This window comes from Populus nigra, chromosome 4 (assembly GCF_951802175.1).
Source record: "Populus nigra chromosome 4, ddPopNigr1.1, whole genome shotgun sequence".
Classification (NCBI taxonomy): Eukaryota; Viridiplantae; Streptophyta; class Magnoliopsida; order Malpighiales; family Salicaceae; genus Populus; species Populus nigra.
The window spans coordinates 9037913-9055300 of NC_084855.1; the positions used below are offsets into that span (position 1 = coordinate 9037913).

A 17388-nucleotide genomic window follows, 5' to 3' on the forward strand; every position below is an offset into this window, starting at 1 on the left:
TGACGGGGAAAGCCATTGGTATAATAAAGTAACAAACGCAAGAAGCAGATCGGGCTGGATTGTTATAATATAGAAACACGCTGATTGTTTTTACTCCGCGTGATATATTGAAAGCAGTAATTTATTTATTATAGTAGATATACATATTCTTTTCTCATTTCTTAAATGTTGATAAATTAACGTTAAAAAAAGTTTCCAGCAGCTCCTTCCACGCTCATAGAAACATAGAGAGCTTCTGGTTGAGTCCAATATCTATTCCATTGTAAGCCAGAGGTGCATACATCCATAGATCATCCGAGCTCAAAAGCTGCAAATAATTAATAAGATTGAGTTTAACATGTGTATTCAGATAGAGATTGATGATTTATTTGGCAGCAGTAAGGGACTATACGAGCCTTTACCTTGATTTGAAGCTGCAAAAAGTTTACGTAATGGACTGCCTCCTCTAGCATCGTGCTGATATCAACCTTGGTTCCGTTAGGGACAAGATTCTGCAAGATTTTCAGTCTCTCGTTTATCCTCTCCCTTCTTTTCTGCAGGATTGTTAAAAAATCATGAATAAAATGCTCAAAAGATTGCTCCTTGTGTGCTAGTATAAGTGTGTGTGTCTATATATATATATATATATATATATATATATATATATATATATATTCATATGAAAGGAATAATTAGTATCTTACCCTTGCATAAAGGCTCTGGGGGTCTGTGGCAGCTCCCCTAGTAGCTCTTGTTTTTCCATTGGAATTGAGAACTCCAGAAACCATGGAATCAGAATCCTGAGAGGCATTGTCCTCTTCTGAACTACAACTGCTGGAACTTTGTCCGTCTGGTCCAGCATTACTCTCTTCTTCATCATGGCTAATATCTGGTGCATTCTTCTGATTTTTTTTTGACTGTCCAACCTTCCTACTCTTTTGCACCTGCATTATAAATCATAAAAATTTAGAAACTAGTACAGCAAGACAAAATCCACCATAAAAAGAATTACTGTAGCCTTGAATCCATGTACTCACATTTCTTGTAACCCGGGCTTTTTTCTTCATGTCGTCCAATTTGTTGGCTATTGGTTCTGGAACATCAAGCTTCCTTTTGAGCTGCAATCCCTTGGCCAGAACATCATTAGCTGCTGGCTTCAGATTATCATCTAAATCTCCTGTTTTGTCACCGCTCATATCTCCATTCATACAGGCAGTTTCTGCCATTGCAATTTCAGGAAAAAGTGGCATAAACAAGCCAATATTTTCCTCATCCATGATTGAAATATCCATGGACATAGAGTTATTGTTCGTAGCTTGAATGGGATTAGAATCATTGAAGAAGTAAGATTCATGGCTAGAATAGGGAAGAAATACACTACTGCTAGAATTACTGTTATTACTACTTTCTTGAGAATCAAAATGCAAATTGGGGTTGGGAGTATGCCAAGAATAAAACAAACTCTCGTCCTCAGCCATGCTCGCGTCGGATTCAGGAGCAGGGAAGAAAGCTGATGGGATTGTAAAATGCAATCCTTCATCAGTATCCTGAAGAAAAGAGCACTGACCAAGTAATTCTGGGGTGCAATCAGGCTCTTCCATGGAGAACATTCTGCTGAAGTTCCATAATTCTCCATCAGGAAAGGCTTCCATAGCCTGCGTATTCATTTTACACTTGGAAGCTGTGGAGAAATCAAGAAAGAGGCTCTTATGTTTCTATGGTGATGCCTACTAGTTAATTGAAGCTCGATTTCGCTTGAGAGAACCAAAAAACTAGGGACAGATTTATACCCATGCACCATAAAAGAATGTCACTAGCAAGGATTGACTTCATCTTGTATATAAAAATTCTAAATTTCTAATGATTACCTGGGTGCAGGTCCTAATTCTCTGTAACTGAACTCAGGAGTCCATTGTGGGGCCAATACCAGGCAAAGTACAACTAAGACGGGACCAAGTTCATGCAATGATTGATTAAAATATCAGAACAGCAATTCAAATTAAGCATCTTATTTCTGATAAACTGCAATTAAGATGACAAATTAAGAGGCCTAAGGACAATCACTGAGAGATGACTAAACTATCATTAATTACTCTCTAAATGACAAATGTAGTTAGACGGAGTGAGAGCATGCGTTTTGAGTACTTGAAAATGTCAGAACGTGGGGCTGTCTTCTATCATCTTGAATATAATAAAGAGGAAGAATTCTGTTGGAGAATAAACAAAACGCGGCCAAAGGACGGCCTGATCGTGGAGATGACTGCGGCATTGAAAAAAAAACGCAAAACCCGACACGTTAACCGTCGAACTCGTTCTTTGTCTCCTCAATTGCTGCTTGAACCTAATCAATGTTCCTCAGCTCAGTTTTATATATATATAGGCAATTTATCAGTTTACAGCTCCACTCAATACACAATTTAGTTACTATCTTGTAAGTTAATAATGCTATTTACGAAAGACGTACATTAATGGGAATAGTGCCACACTTACAAATCTTAGCAGGCTAGGAGCTTTCACCGCCATAAATCGCAAAACCACCAAACAATGGGTGATGAGTGGCTTCAGCCTTGTTGTCCGTGGTTTTCGTTGCACCTCAACTTAACAACTGTCTTTGTCCATGGTTTTCTTCTTATCCTCACTGCAGATTGTTTATATTATTAACCTTATTATCATATCCATCATGGGTACGATTGATTTAAAATGCAACAGTTACTGTGCTAGTGCTCTTCTCGTGCATTTGACAATACATAGATGAGAATCATGACGAAATAAAATAGATGATCAGAATCATCTCCAAAAGAAAATGAGAATAATCAACATATCTTTTAGCTTAGTGAAGAAAATTAAGCAGATTACAATGCAATGTCTCCAAATAAACAAAAGTTCTACTCCTCTATATATTCTGGACAAGAACAATATCTATATGAAAACCCAAAAAAAACAGCTATCACACCTTCACCACCTCCTTAAATATAACTGAAGCCCCAGATTTGCCCCTCATAGCAATCCCTTCAGATTACCTTAACAGAGCCATGAGCACACCCTTAATGCTGGCGATTGATACGCACGATTTCCACTTGTCAGACAGGGACGGTTTCCTATGTACGTTGCTTTGTTTATTGTGCTTACGTTAAACTAAAGACGTTCCATGTATATATTCAAAAGGTATTTGGCTGTGCTTTTCAAATTCAGCACCGCCATTGCAGCAATCTTGCAAGAACTAAACCCCTAAAAATCCCAAGAAATTGGAATTTTAAAGAGACAACGATGGAGCTACAAATAACAGCACATCGTGGAGGAATAAAAACCATAGAGATCTGAATTATCTAGGAATCAAGAGGTTTGCTTTCTCTGTGATCTCAGGTTCGAGCTCTATGGTTACTCATATGATAGCCATTGGAGGCTTATATAATCGTTAACTTCAAGACCCGTAGGATTAGTCGAGGTGCACGTAAACTGGTCCGGATACCCATATTAAACTAAAAAAAAAAACCATAGAGATCTGATCTTGTTTCGTTCGTTCATTAAAGTTCTGTTTAATGCTGTATAGCCGGCTTGCACGATATATTAGGTGTTTTTCTTCTTCTTTCATTTCTGCTCATGCCTTATCAATATTAAGTTGCCGCCCATTAATTAACAATATGCTGGCTAGAAGGACAGCTATTTCTGTGTTTATCAAACTACTACCTGATGGGCTACCGAAAACAAAATGAATACCCATGTCATTTGAGCCAACCCAGATCGAGAGGGTTCAGAAGATGTCCCTTCTGTTTGGGCCTAGACCCAAATAACACCAACCAAACAAAAACAATAGAGAGAAAAGAGAAGAGAGGAAGGGAGAATGAAAAAATAGCTTGGAAATCGAGGTAACAAAAGGGAAAAAAAAGACACCGAGTACCCAATAAAGCTCTAATCAGCATATGTGTTGTATTGTTGAAAATATTTCATCAAGATAAATTCAACTAAACCAAACCAAGGAAAGCCATCATTGAAGCTGAGGTGAGTCACATGCACCTTTAAAAAGTGATTAAGCATGACTCACATGTTGATATGTGTGTTACATGCACTAGTTATTTTTTTTATTTTCTTTCAGTCTTTAATTTCTTTTAAAACTCTACAAATCATTTCTTAAATTTGTTTGATAGATAAAATGCAATGCATAGAAAATAAAAATAAAAATATATTGTGAGATGAATGCTAATGGCCATTCAACTCTCAAATCCCCATGCTTTATAGCCCAGAAGATTGCTCTCCAACCTAAACACTCGCTCCAACTCATTGCCTCAACCAGCTCCACATGAATTTTCAACAACTAGCACATACCATAATGCAGTATTGCAACCTTCATGAAGTTCATATGACGTTGCAATCTCTTGTGCTTACTTGCATCTTTCTTGTTAATTACTATTTTATGTGAACTTGTCTCCTTAATAAGCACCAACATTCCTCATCAATCACTTGCGAGTGCCAACCATCACCACCATTGGCATAAAAAGACACAACATCAATAACTCATTTTACATGTGAGAAAAAATAATTATTCTCTATTATTACTCCTACAAGTATACACTCTCTATGGTAAACTCATGTGACCGAGGTATATAAATACCTTATTAGGTTATTAGGTAAACACACAAGACCATATAACACAACTTTATAATATTATGAGTTTATAATATTTACTTTTTTAAACTCTCGATCTCTTCATTATACTTTCCTTTCTTCATTTAATTAAGTGACTTAAGTATCTCTCGATATCTTTGTTGTACTCTTTTTCTCTTATTTAGTTAATTGACTTAAGTATTGAAAAGTATTTTTATATAAGAGTAAGTAACGATCAACTTGGATACTTCAACTTATGACGAAACCATGAAAACACCCAAATCAATCTAAAGTTTTTACAACTTCATCACTTCCGCAATATTATTTTGTCTTTGATCACTACCATTAAGATCTTAGAGAGCCTCACGTCTCTCTCTTAATCTGGTCTTCATGTATACTTCTAAATTTTATTTAGCTAGCTTTTGCATGTCAAACTAATCAATCCTTCCATCTGTTTTAGAAGGATCATTCTCGTTAAGTAGGTTCTTACATAAATTCACACATGTGCAAATTTGGAGTTCAAGCTTGCTTGCTTTTGGATCTGAATCTAGTTTTATTCCATGTAAATGCATAAACACCAACATGTTAATTTGATACAAAATACAATGGATCATATAAGATGAAATAGATTGTGTAATATAATGATTCATTAATTACATCCATATATTTATTTTTTTAATTGTAATGGAATGGGTAATTACAAATGAAATGACTAATCATATTACAAGTGATAATGAGTTATATTTACATAAGGGGGAAAAAAGCTATATAATGATTAAAAGTAAATTATATATGAACTTGATTGCCAGAAAAAAAAAAAACTGTACATATTTTTTTTTCATGAAAAAATACAAGGAAAAATTCAGAATCAATAAAGACCTCTATAATTTTTTTTTAAAATAAAATAAAAGGATTAGATGAAAACTTATGAAAAACTACATTGCATTATAGCAATTTATGCTATGGTAATTTTCTTTATATATTAATTTATTAATAAATAATCATATTACATAATTAATTATATTACATCATAACATATATCAAATGATTATCAAAGTTGTTAAACAAAATTCTGCCCACAGCTTGGGTAATGGGTTGGAAGAGTTGACTCAAATACATCTAAAACTAAATTATTTTAATTTTAGAAAATAAAATAAAACAATGTCATATTATGGCAAGTACTACAATTTTACCCTAATGTTATGATATTATGTAATGTATAGCAATATCCTTGTTATTATAAACAATATAAATATTAAAAATAGTTATTATAATTAATTAGGCCTTTTATTATTCACAAAATTTGTTAGAATCAGAGCCCTCCTTGTGTTATTTCTCTTAATGGGTCCTAGAAATAATCAAATCATGGCCTCCACAAATCAGTCTACCATGCTAATTGCCCCTTCTCCATTTTCTACTGCACCGATGACTAATTTATAGTTAATTGAACTCCAAGTTTCTTTGTTTGACCAAGTTGAGGAATCATAAAAATTCATATTTCTTTGGTTCTAAAATTGAAATATAAGAAACATTTGCTACGACAAGGTACGTGTTCTTCTTCTTAATCAATCAATGAAAACGAAAGAAAACCCTGCGTTAATTGCTTAGATAATATTTAAATGGTTAACAGGTGACATCTCTTCCTAACAAGAGGGAGAATAGCCTTTATCTCAATAAAAGGAGGTGGACTAGAAGTTAGCCCAAACCGAACCCTCACCGAACCAAGCCTAATCTAACTCTCTCCAAGCCGAACCCAACCGAGGGTAAGAAAGAAGGGAGGAGGGGGAGGGAAAAAATTCAAGCCTAACCGAACCTAATCCTTTCTTTAGTCAAACTCAAACTAAGATGGGAAAGAAATGAGGAGGGGAGAAAATTCAAGCCCAGCCGAACCTTCTCCAATCCTGGCCTCATAGAACCTCGTACCTTGTAAAAGAGCCCGGATTTGTTCGAAGTTTTTCACGATTTCATTAGCAAACACACATGTTTAATTGCAAATTTGCAATCAAATATTTTGTTTTGTTTTTTCTGATCCCAACCGAGCTTGCAACCACACGTACGATTACGAGTTACGACCCAAGAGCGCAAGATTCATTTTTGCAACAAATTTGAGGCTGCAGAAGTACTAAGGTCACGGATTTAGATATGGACGCAAAAGAAAATTACAGCCCGATCACACGATCTCTCCTTCTCTCTCACAATCTCCAGCCACCATACCCACCTCAAGCTGCCATCTCTCCTCAAATGTTATTGCCTCCATCACGCGCTTGAGGTGAATATTTCTCTTTCTCCATCCAGATCTCCCATGTCCCTTGGGTTTTGTCTAACAATATCGTGATGGTTTTTTAATGTTTTTCTTGTTGGTTTCACTGTTAGCTTTTTCTGTCTTGCTTCAGCCAGTTGTGTTGGGAGCTTGCTTTTCTGGTTCAGCTTGCTAGTCGGGTTTGCTTGCTCTAATGTCTTGTTGAGAGTTTCTAGTCAGTTTTTGGGTGTAGTTAGCCATCTTATTCAATCCCTTATTTATTTTTGCCTTGGTTTCTATTCTTTAATATATTTTCTATTCAATTCAAGAAAGAAATAATAAAAAAAAAAAAACAAGGCGATATTTAACGATTCCAATGTAAGCTTTTATTTGCTTTGGTTTATCAATTTAGTCGCCGTTTGGCCTGTTGTTCAACCTTCTTTATTTTTTTTTAAAATTAATTTTTTTATATTTTTTAACATACTAATATTAAAAATAAATTTAAAAAATATATATTATTTAAATTTTTTTAGTAAAAAATTATTTTTAAAAAAATTATTATCACACTCTTAAAAACCCCTTAATATAAATTGATGTTAGTTTACGAACTTCATGGAATTTTCGTTGGGTAACCGAACTCTTAACTCCTACTTTTTTAATCCTATTTTATAAAAAATTTTATTTGGATTTGCTATAATAATATTTGTGATTGCTAATTGAATTTTAAGTTTTCAATTATTTGACAATATTAACATGCTGCTTTGATGTATGGAAGGGTTGCTTGACAAGCTTTGTAAAATTAAGTCTATAATAATTTTTCTGATATTCAAATTCTTACAATATTAACATGTTGCTTTGATTTATGGCAGGGTTGCTAGCTTGGCAAGCTTTGTACGTAAAAGTGTGGGTGAATCTTAATCGTGCTATATATATATATATATATATATATATATATATATATGCGCGTGCGTGCGTTTCTTGTAGTGGTGGTTCATTCTTATAAAATGATCAATTATTGTACTTTGTGAAATGTAAATAAATAAACTATAAAATGATAAAATAAAAAAAACATAGATAATATACATTTATCATTTAATGAAGTGATTTTTCAATGAAAATGACTTGATACATACAAAAATCTAAATTATATATAAAAGAAATTAACGATAGCAAAGTTTGTTATCTTACCATTAACCAAATTAATAAAATATTCTTATGGAAAAAAATTGCTGATGTAGGATATATAAGACTAATGAAACTTAGTCTAAACTAGTTATGGCTTGTGCTACTATCCAAAATATACGAGTGCCTCTTGTGCTCTGGTATGTGCAATGTATGCACCGACAATTTTTTATATTTTAATATTAATTAAATAATAAGTAAAAAACAACTTGAAAAGACAATAATAACCCTAGACCGGAGGCAATTTTTTTTTACTTTAAGGGCAGTTAAGTAATTTAAATGTGTATTCAAAAGTGAAAAACTAAAACTACCCCTATACATGCATTTTTTTTGTTGCTTTCAAGGGTGTTTTAGTAGTTTTACTATTAAAAAAAAAAGGTCAACTAGCCTAAATGTTATTTGATTGAGAGGCACGCATGACATCACAGGTCTGACCAAACTTTTTTCTCAACATGAAAAAACAAAGCTCAAGAGACAGTTGTGTTTTTATAGAAGTAAGAGAAATTCAATAACTAGATTACACCTTGTATAATTGATAATATAATAAAAAATTAGGCAATAACAACAAATAAAATTTTCTTAAAAAAATTATCTCACTCAAAACTGGGTTAATACGCAAAACTCGTAACCTAATACATGAGATTATCATTTGTAAGAAAGGACATGGAAAAAAAATATCCAAACCAATCTGGTTAAATCTTTCTAACTTGTGACCTAAGAGGTTAACAAAGTTCTAATCAATAAAATAATAAGGGATGAAATCAAAAAAAAAAGTTTTAGTGAAAAAAAATTAAAAACAAAACAAATAACTATCAAAAGAATAATAATTAAATATAACATAAAATAAAATGAACTAAAATATTAAGAAATGCAATTGAAAAGATAATTCAATTAAGAGAATAATTAGAAATAAAATATCAATATTAAAAAATGTGGACAAAATCTTAAAGGTGAAAATTTTTTAATTTCATTGATAATCTAAAACAAAATAAATAACAGTAAAAAAAATAGATCAAATTCAAAAAAAAAAACAAATTAAATGATTGCTTTAAAAATATGTTGAGGAAGAAAGATAGGGGAAGAGAGACAAAAGAATTAAAAAAAAAAGAAACTATCATTAGTACAAACCCTTAAAAAAAACCCCTTGACCAAGGGCAAAATAATTTCAATGCAAGGGAAATTTAGGTCCTGTTTGGGAACACGGATGCGGTTGTGTTCCCAAAAAAATTGATTTTTTTTTGTTAAAATTTAATATGGTTTGTATGTTTTGGATCGTTTTGATGTGCTGATGTCAAAAATAATTTTTAAAAAATAAAAAAACATCGTTGGCATGTATTTTGACATGAAAAGTTATTTGAAAAGCACCCACAACCACATTGCAAAACAGCTCTTAATGATTTAGATGCACACGTGAAAAGAAAAAACTGAAAGTATCCCCTTCCTATCTGTCCATTATTTTTGGCATATTGGTCATTTTACAGTGGAAATTAAAAAAAAATTAATAAAGGCACAATTGTTATTTTAGTGTTATAATCTATATATAATGAGTCAATAAAGGAAAAAAATATTATTTTACTGTTCTAATATGTAGCGAGTCTGTATAAAGTCATAAATCCACGGCAAAGCGGGGAGCCCTTTCAGTTTCTTTTATTACTTTTTTTAATTAAATTAATACTGACGACGAGTCTTCCTGCCATTGTTTTGGCTTATCTTTAGCTACTGAAAAATCGAAAGCCACCAGTTTCGCCCCCCGGAACTAATTTACCTCACACCAACTTTTCTGGCTGTTTGTTTATTCCAGGCTGCAGGTTTTAAAGGGTTCACAATACAAGCATTTCTCCATGAAACCGTCTGAGAGCGTCGAGTCCGTACAAGAATTGAAACTGAAATGGTGCGTGCCATTGAATCAAGAAGATCTGCACACAAGCGTGAATCCTCCTTTCAAAATGTCTTTTTTGCTGTCATTTTAGAGAGAACTTTTTGTTTGCATGTTGTTCCGATAGAGAGAGAAAGTGGAGGGAAGCTTGAGAGAAAATCAGAGGACACGAGGTCTGCGTGTGCATTTATTTTTTCAGTTTACTTTGAGGGAGAAAGTGCCTGGTGGAGAGAGGGTGTGGTTTTTAGGGCAGGATGATTGTCATTGGCCGTTGGATGTGTTGCCTTGGTGTCTTGGATGGTTGAGATTGATTGCGAGATTAATCCGGTAACACGTGAGTTAACTAGGTGTCCCACGAGTTGGATTGGTAACTATGAACATCTGAAACGGAAACTGAAATTACTGATGGAGGCAGTTCTAAATTAATTTAAGGAAACCAACCAAAACCGCCATGTCAATACCTTTAGATCTTTTCCACCAAGAGGGCGGATTAATTCGAACCATTATAATAAAAAAGAATATTTAATTTGATCGCTTTGGTGTATACAAATTTCAGTTCTAAACAAATATTATAAACCAGTTCATTTCCAGTTCAATCAATTTTTTTTAAATGTAAAATAAAATAGTAAAGAGGAATTTTTTTTTGGTAATGTTATTAAACCCAATCAAATAGGTCAATCTTAAAATATATCAAACTGATTCTTTAACTAGCTTGATTTTTTAATTAAATCACATGAAAACCGACTCGACATAAATCGATCGATTTTAGGGTTCAGAGACAACTTTAATGATCAATAAAAAAATAATTTGATTTTTTACAAAAATTCAAAATGATAATTTTTTTAAAAAAATATTGAGATGATGTCAGATTAGATGGAGCTCGGTCACCCTATAACATGAGTCATGGACTTCAGTGGGTTCAATAACATATTTTTTTTCTTTCAAATATTTAACTAACTCTTGAATAAAATGAACAATACCATGATATCAATTATCTTTCTCACACTAATTTGATACCAAGATAATTTTTTTTTGATATAACAATAGCGTAAAAAAGAAGAAGAAATTAAGCAATAATTAGACGTGATCTCAACTCAAAATCATTTTTGTGAAATATTTTCAATTACAACGTCAAACTCATGTTAAACATGTTACCATATAACAAGCTGAAGAATCTCTACAAATGCTAAAAGTTCCACGGTTGTTGAGCAGGATGTCATGTCTGTGTGCACAAAACCAGATTTTCGTTTCGCCGCAATAATTCATTCTTTTATCGTGGCCGCCGGCGAGATGCATTCATGAATAATCTATATCTATAATACTGTTCTCATTTGATACTTCATGAAGATCTGGTGATCAGCTAAAAGAAAACGAAACCACTCTTCTAAATTAAAGAACTCAAGAGATTCAAAAGATCTTCTCGCCGTGAATATGGTAAATTAACACTAAACTTCATATCCGGTTAATATTATTTTTTTTAATATATAAAAAAGTTGAGAGTATAAATAATATTTTAATAATGTCATTAAACCTAACCCAAATAAATTAATTTTTAAACTTTTAGTCAACTCTTTACCAGACTCGAATACAACTTTTATCTCTGCAACTTAATTTATCCTATTATTACATGGATGAACCTAAGTAAGAGTAGGTGCCATAAAAAAAAAAAAAAAACTATTAAACCGATAACATGAATATTAGTTCCAATACCTGTTATCCAAAGAGAAATCTTTCCAATAGTATAGGCTATTTATCCCACTTTCCTCCATGTTTAATTAAGCGGTTCTACTGGAGACATGAACAATCATGAATAATTATGTAATTATATCCTTTTGACGAGATAAAAGAATTTATTCTCTTTTTTATTATTTTATTGCTTTTTTTTATTTTAAATTAAAAATAAAACAACAGGTACAAAAATGATTAATTACCCCAGGTTATCGATGTAAGAAGTGGATGAAAGAGTCTAGAAGCTTGTAAAATGGTGGAAGGTGTAGCAGTTATCAATGCTTAACAAATTTTACTAGAGACACGAACAATATGTGATAATATACAAGATAAAAGAATATATGTTTTTATTTATTATTCAAATATTTTATTTATTTTTTAATTAAAAAATAATTAAAAAATAAAAAAGCAAGTACAAAAATAATTAATTAATAACCCCCAGTTCTCAATGTAAGAAGTGGATGAAAGGTCTAGAAGTCTGTAAGGTGGTGCGTATGTAGTAGTTATTTGAATGCTTAAAATATTTTTTTTCATGCGCCTTTTCTTTCATTTATATTTGTTTTCGTGGTGCTATTGTGATTTTTTTAAAAATTGTTTTTTATTTTTATTTTAATTATTTTTATATACTGATATTAAAAATAAATTTAAAAAAATCTAGAATATATTATTTCAATGCTTTATTTTTTTAAAAAGCTGCTATTGTCACAATGTTAAACAGTATATTCGTATAAGAAACCCAAATTCCTGAGATAGCAATACGTGTCAAAAGTCTAACAGAAACCCAACTGAAATCAAATATTTGAATCGCGTGTCCTGCGGGTTACGAAGTGTACGTATAGCAAGATGACTAGCTGTTGCATTTTATTTACGAAGGTAAGGGTTGGAGTAATTAATGCAACAAGGGCTTGCAAATATATATATATATATATATATATAGAGAGAGAGAGAGAGAGAGAGAGAAATACCATCAAAATATGGAGAACTTGCAAACGTCTGTATATGACATAATCTCAAAGCAAACTGAGTGGAAGCATCGCATGTTCTCATTATTCCAAGAAAAAATAAAATTCCCATTCAATTATACAATTGTCGTTGAGCGACACCCATCCACTTGCAAATACTCAACACCCTTAATTATTTACCTCAAATTAGAAGAGAGTTAAAATCTTCCCCCCTACACCTCCATCACATGGACAGATATTTGTCTACCAAACTATGAAGACTCTCCGCGCAATTAGCCTCCTAATTACTACTAATTGACTGTTAGCGTAGGTGGTTGTTTCATTCCACAGCAGATCAAACAAAGTATGCATGAACGTGGGCGAGAAAACGAGAGAGAAAAGTCTCTGTATGGCTGCCGGCTGCCATGAAGAGGCAGGTGGGTACAAGACCGCGTTTGTTTGGAAAAGTGAAGGGCTCTTTGGATTTGACTTGGAAGCAGTCCCAGTCTTCACTTCACTCACTCCATCAAACAGGGCCCACAACAAGAGTTGCATCATAAGCTCGCAACTGGGTGTCCTTGTACTATTCTCTTGCTTTGACCGACTCTGGTCAGGTCAGTCACTCTTGGCCACCAAGAAACTCAAAATTGGCCACCAAGAAAAGGTGCCCTTCCCTAATAATACTAAACGTGCTCCACTCCGTTTATGTTTTGGATTCCTAACCCTTCAAATATTTTATTACGAGCTTCACATCCTCTTACTTTCCAACCACCTGTCACGCAACTTCCTTCTCCAGTTTTCCCTCCCCCCTTATATAACCAACTAACATCATCCCTCACTCTCACTCATAAAGTTCACACAATTCACTCCTTTTCTATCACAAAAACAACAGTTGCTCTCTCTTTCTCTTAAGTTAGCAATTCACCCTTCTTCTCTCCCGAGATTCAGATCAAATAAAGCAGGTCCGATGGCACTAGAAGCTTTAAACTCTCCAACCACTGCAACCCCATCGTTTCAGTTTGAGGAGTCAAGCACCCACTACATGGTCGAGCCATGGGCAAAGCGCAAGCGCTCTAAGCGTCCACGTCTTGACCACCAACCAACCGAAGAAGAGTATCTCGCTCTCTGTCTTGTCATGCTAGCTCGCGGTTCTACAAATCTCCCAATCCCCGCCTTAGACGGCCACCGCCAAAAATCCCTCGCCCCGCCAACAGTATCCACGTCATCTGAGCAAAAAATAAGTTACAAGTGTTCCGTATGCAACAAGGAGTTTCCTTCATACCAAGCCCTAGGCGGGCACAAGGCAAGTCACAGAAAACTCGCTGGGGGCGGCGAAGACCAAACTACTTCCTGTACAACTACTTCTGCCACGACAACACCCGTGTCTAACGGAAGTGGCAGGGTTCATGAGTGCTCCATCTGCCACAGAACTTTTACCACCGGACAAGCCCTGGGTGGTCACAAGAGGTGTCACTACGAAGGCATCATAGGAGGCGCCGAAAAGAGTGGTGTGACTTCAACTTCTGAAGGAGCTGGGTCTACTAACACTCGCACTCATAGCCACAATCACAGTCACCATGACTTTGACCTTAATGTTCCAGCCTTGCCAGAGTTCTCTTCAGATTTCTTTGTATCCGGTGATGATGAAGTTATGAGCCCTCTACCGGCAGCAAAAAAGATTCGTATTTTGATGGCACCCAGAATTGAAGTTTCTCAAGCTCAGTAGAAAAATTGAACTTCTGTTAGGTTGTACTGCTAGGAATTTCCATTTAGGGATTTAATTATTTCAGTTGTTTTGATTGATTAATTTGTTGTTTTTTGTGTGTAGCAGTTGAATATTTCAGTTGCTTCCATGGAATGAATTCATTTAATTAGAATTTTCTTAGCTAAATTTGTTGGATCAGTTAAATTAAATTTATTTTTCAAGTTTCCATGTATTGGGTTATTACTCTTATATCTATTCGATCTCCAAACGCACGATCGAATCCTTTTAAGTTTTTACCTTTTGGGCATCGTGCTTGGACCTTTGGTTTGTGCGTATGACCTAACCTCCTCATGATGAGCTGCACAACCCCGCTTGAGCGGCGGGGCAAGTGGTGGTGGTAAGTTTGTTGGGAATCCAGTTTGAGGCCACCTAGCGCAGCATGAGTCACGAAGCAGCGAAAAAAGTAAGACAAAAAGCAGAGAGTGACGGTTGGAACACATTGGCATTCTAGTTACAAATGCAATCCATGAGCTTCACGCGCATGTTGTAATTATTATATTATATATATTGTTTTGATCTCTGTGCATTTGGCATGTTTTCATAGTGCAAGTGATTAGGATGCCAAGTGGCATCTACTTCAGCAATTGTCCTTCGAAGGAGAGTTGCCATTTTATAAAAGTAATATAATGTTCACTGCCGGTCACCTTATCTTGTCCAAGTTTTCATCGTCGTCCACCACTGTCCCTTGATGATCGTGTTCTCACCTGAAAGTTCGTCGAGAGGGAAGGGCGGGGCATCAGGGCATGTACGTGACCTAGTTAACCTTCCATATAAATCAACCGGACGCGTTTTGAGATCAAATCAAGCACAACTCGATCCACAGGTGACATGCTAACAACACCACATCATTATTAGTGCTGATCTGGCGTATCTAACCATATCTTTACAGACATGACTTGAGATGAGAATGAGTCTTATAATATACAGAAAATGCAAACTACATATGAATAATTGGTTGCCCTTTGGTGTGGTACCAGACGAAATTAAGAACAAGTAGGGCAGTATTAATCGGTTCAAAGTCACCAATTATTTTAGGTCAAGTATAATGTTCTACAGTATGTAAACACGATCCGAAGAATATGAAATTATCGAACGTCGAATAGCAAGATTCTGCTAGAGAATGTGAAAGCGTTTCGGAGCGGTCGACCAATTGAAGGTTGCTCGAGGATCTGACCAAGCCAGATCAAGTTGCTTTGGACATGTTTTCCTCATTGCCAATGTTAATAGAGTTGTTACAAAATGAAGGAGTGGCATTTGCGTGTGGGACAGACGGTTGATCGAGTAAAACAAGAGACGGAGAAGAAGGAAGGATGCTGAGAAACTTCGTGAGAATATCAGTCATTTGGCACGAGATTAATTGAACTTCTTAACGGAAGATAGGAAATATGAAGAAGTCAACTGTATGAGACTATTCCAGGCCACTAATTGAGAAAGTATGCTTCCAGGGGGGGTTTTGTACTGTTAATTAATTATGCTGTCTTCTAGATCCAGTGTCTATCGAGTGAGTTAGGCCCGTTTAGCAGTGGATTTTTTTTAAAAAAAAAATTTAAGTGTTTTTATATTATTTTGATATAAAAATAAATTTTAAAAATAATTAAAAAACATAATTAATTTCTAAATAAAAAACTATTTAAAAGTAATATCTACTATATTATCAAACATGCCCTTAATACACTCCACTTTTAATAGCAACTCCGTGTGATTTCTATTCATTGATCAATAGCTATTGTTTCATAATGAGGTTCAATCATGCTTAAAATATTTTTTAAAACTTTAATTTTTTTAAAAAAGTTGAATAAAAATAAATTTTTAGTTTTATTCATTGATTTTTTTAAAATTAATTTTTAATTTTTTTATATTGTTTTAATATGCTAATATAAAAAATAATTTTTTAAAAATATATTATTTTAATAAAAATACATCTCAATCACAAAGTCACTCTCAGCGTGAGCTATACAATCGTGGTCCACTCCGTCTATCTTAAAATTTCAGTTGATCAATTAATTATTAGTCGGTTGGCAAAATAAGTTAAGGGGAGGGATTTCAGAGCATCAATAATTAATATTAATAAATTAAACTCGACTTGTCAAATAGTTCTCGTAGCTCAGTTGGTTAGAGCACCCGTTTAGTAAGCGGGAGGTCTTGAGTTCGACTCTCAACGAGAGCAACTTAGTTTTTTTCCCAGTACGTATAGCTTCGAGTTTTTGCCGCACAACATAGGGCATTATTTTTTTTTGAAAAAAAGAGCGAAAGATGAAGACTGGCTCCCAACATCTTCAATTTAGTTACCAGATATGAAAATATTCATTTTAAGCCAAGTCTTCATGAGAAAAATATGTACGGATCGAAGGCTGATAAGCTTATTGTGAACAAAAATGTCAACAAAAAATGATGCATCGGAGTAGACAACCAGGCGCCTTCATGATGTTATTTGAATTGAATGTCACCAAAGATCATTATTTCACGGTGAGAGTTGTAATTTGAAAAGCAGTAAAATTCTGAGACCAGATTTTCTGGTGTGTGTTTTAAATCGTCTGCTGCCACCATGCAGTGCACCATAACACGCAATTCAACTCCAAATTAAAAATATTTTTTATAAAATATTTTTTTTAAAATCAAAATCATAACAGCAATCTTAATACCGAAAACACAAATATCTACTCCAAAGCACCGTGTTTTGACAAGTTCTTTGCATCAATTGATTGTACTTGTACGATATTGTATGATTTCAAAGATGGCGTCCAAGTCTAACAGGTGAGGATTAATTTATGTATTTTTATTGAAACTGGGGCTTGAAGCCCAAAAAAAACTTAAATGAAACACGGTAACGTTGTCCCAATGAGAGGAAATATAACCCCGATAGAGGATCGCTAAGGATCCAATCGTTTCTATCAAAAGGGTTTCTAGACAGCCTGGAATTAGCTTAATCAGTCTGCCGCTACATTTACTTCGTGGAGAAGCATGTTGCGCCTGAACATCCCAAGTTCTCTTCAACAATTACTTTACTTAGTTATTAAAGTAGAATTCAAGTCCATTGCAACAATATCTTGTGTTATGAGTGTAACAACTAGCATGA

The 17388-nt window shown here is 34.1% G+C and overlaps 2 protein-coding genes and 1 non-coding gene across 3 annotated transcripts; 2 read left to right on the forward strand and 1 right to left on the reverse strand.

Moving 5' to 3' along the window:
- LOC133693015 (transcription factor RSL2-like) lies at positions 1 to 1733 on the reverse strand. Its single transcript, XM_062114204.1, has 4 exons — positions 1017 to 1733; positions 684 to 923; positions 402 to 533; positions 1 to 307 (listed from the first exon to the last, which is right to left on the reverse strand). Exons 1-4 carry the CDS (start codon positions 1644 to 1646, stop codon positions 215 to 217), a joined length of 1095 nt encoding a protein of 364 aa, XP_061970188.1. The 5' UTR covers positions 1647 to 1733; the 3' UTR covers positions 1 to 214.
- An 11592-nt stretch (positions 1734 to 13325) lies between these two features.
- Positions 13326 to 14438, forward strand: LOC133691412 (zinc finger protein ZAT10). Its single transcript, XM_062111904.1, has one exon. It carries the CDS (start codon positions 13515 to 13517, stop codon positions 14271 to 14273), a length of 759 nt encoding a protein of 252 aa, XP_061967888.1. The 5' UTR covers positions 13326 to 13514; the 3' UTR covers positions 14274 to 14438.
- A 1967-nt stretch (positions 14439 to 16405) lies between these two features.
- On the forward strand, positions 16406 to 16479 carry TRNAT-AGU (transfer RNA threonine (anticodon AGU)). Its single transcript has one exon. It is a non-coding gene; the product is annotated as a tRNA-Thr (tRNA).
- The last annotated feature ends 909 nt before the right edge of the window (positions 16480 to 17388 follow it).

Bases quoted from the DNA above. Each gene is read 5' to 3' on its own strand.
- LOC133693015 (XM_062114204.1), bottom strand. From the start codon at position 1,646: ATGAATACGCAGGCTATGGAAGCCTTTCCTGATGGAGAATTATGGAAC. The intron at 924-1,016 runs GTGAGTACATGG...TTTATAATGCAG, and splicing joins AAGCCCGGGTTACAAGAAAT to GTGCAAAAGAGTAGGAAGGT. The intron at 534-683 runs GTAAGATACTAA...ACAATCCTGCAG, and splicing joins CCCAGAGCCTTTATGCAAGG to AAAAGAAGGGAGAGGATAAA.
- LOC133691412 (XM_062111904.1), top strand. From the start codon at position 13,515: ATGGCACTAGAAGCTTTAAACTCTCCAACCACTGCAACCCCATCGTTT.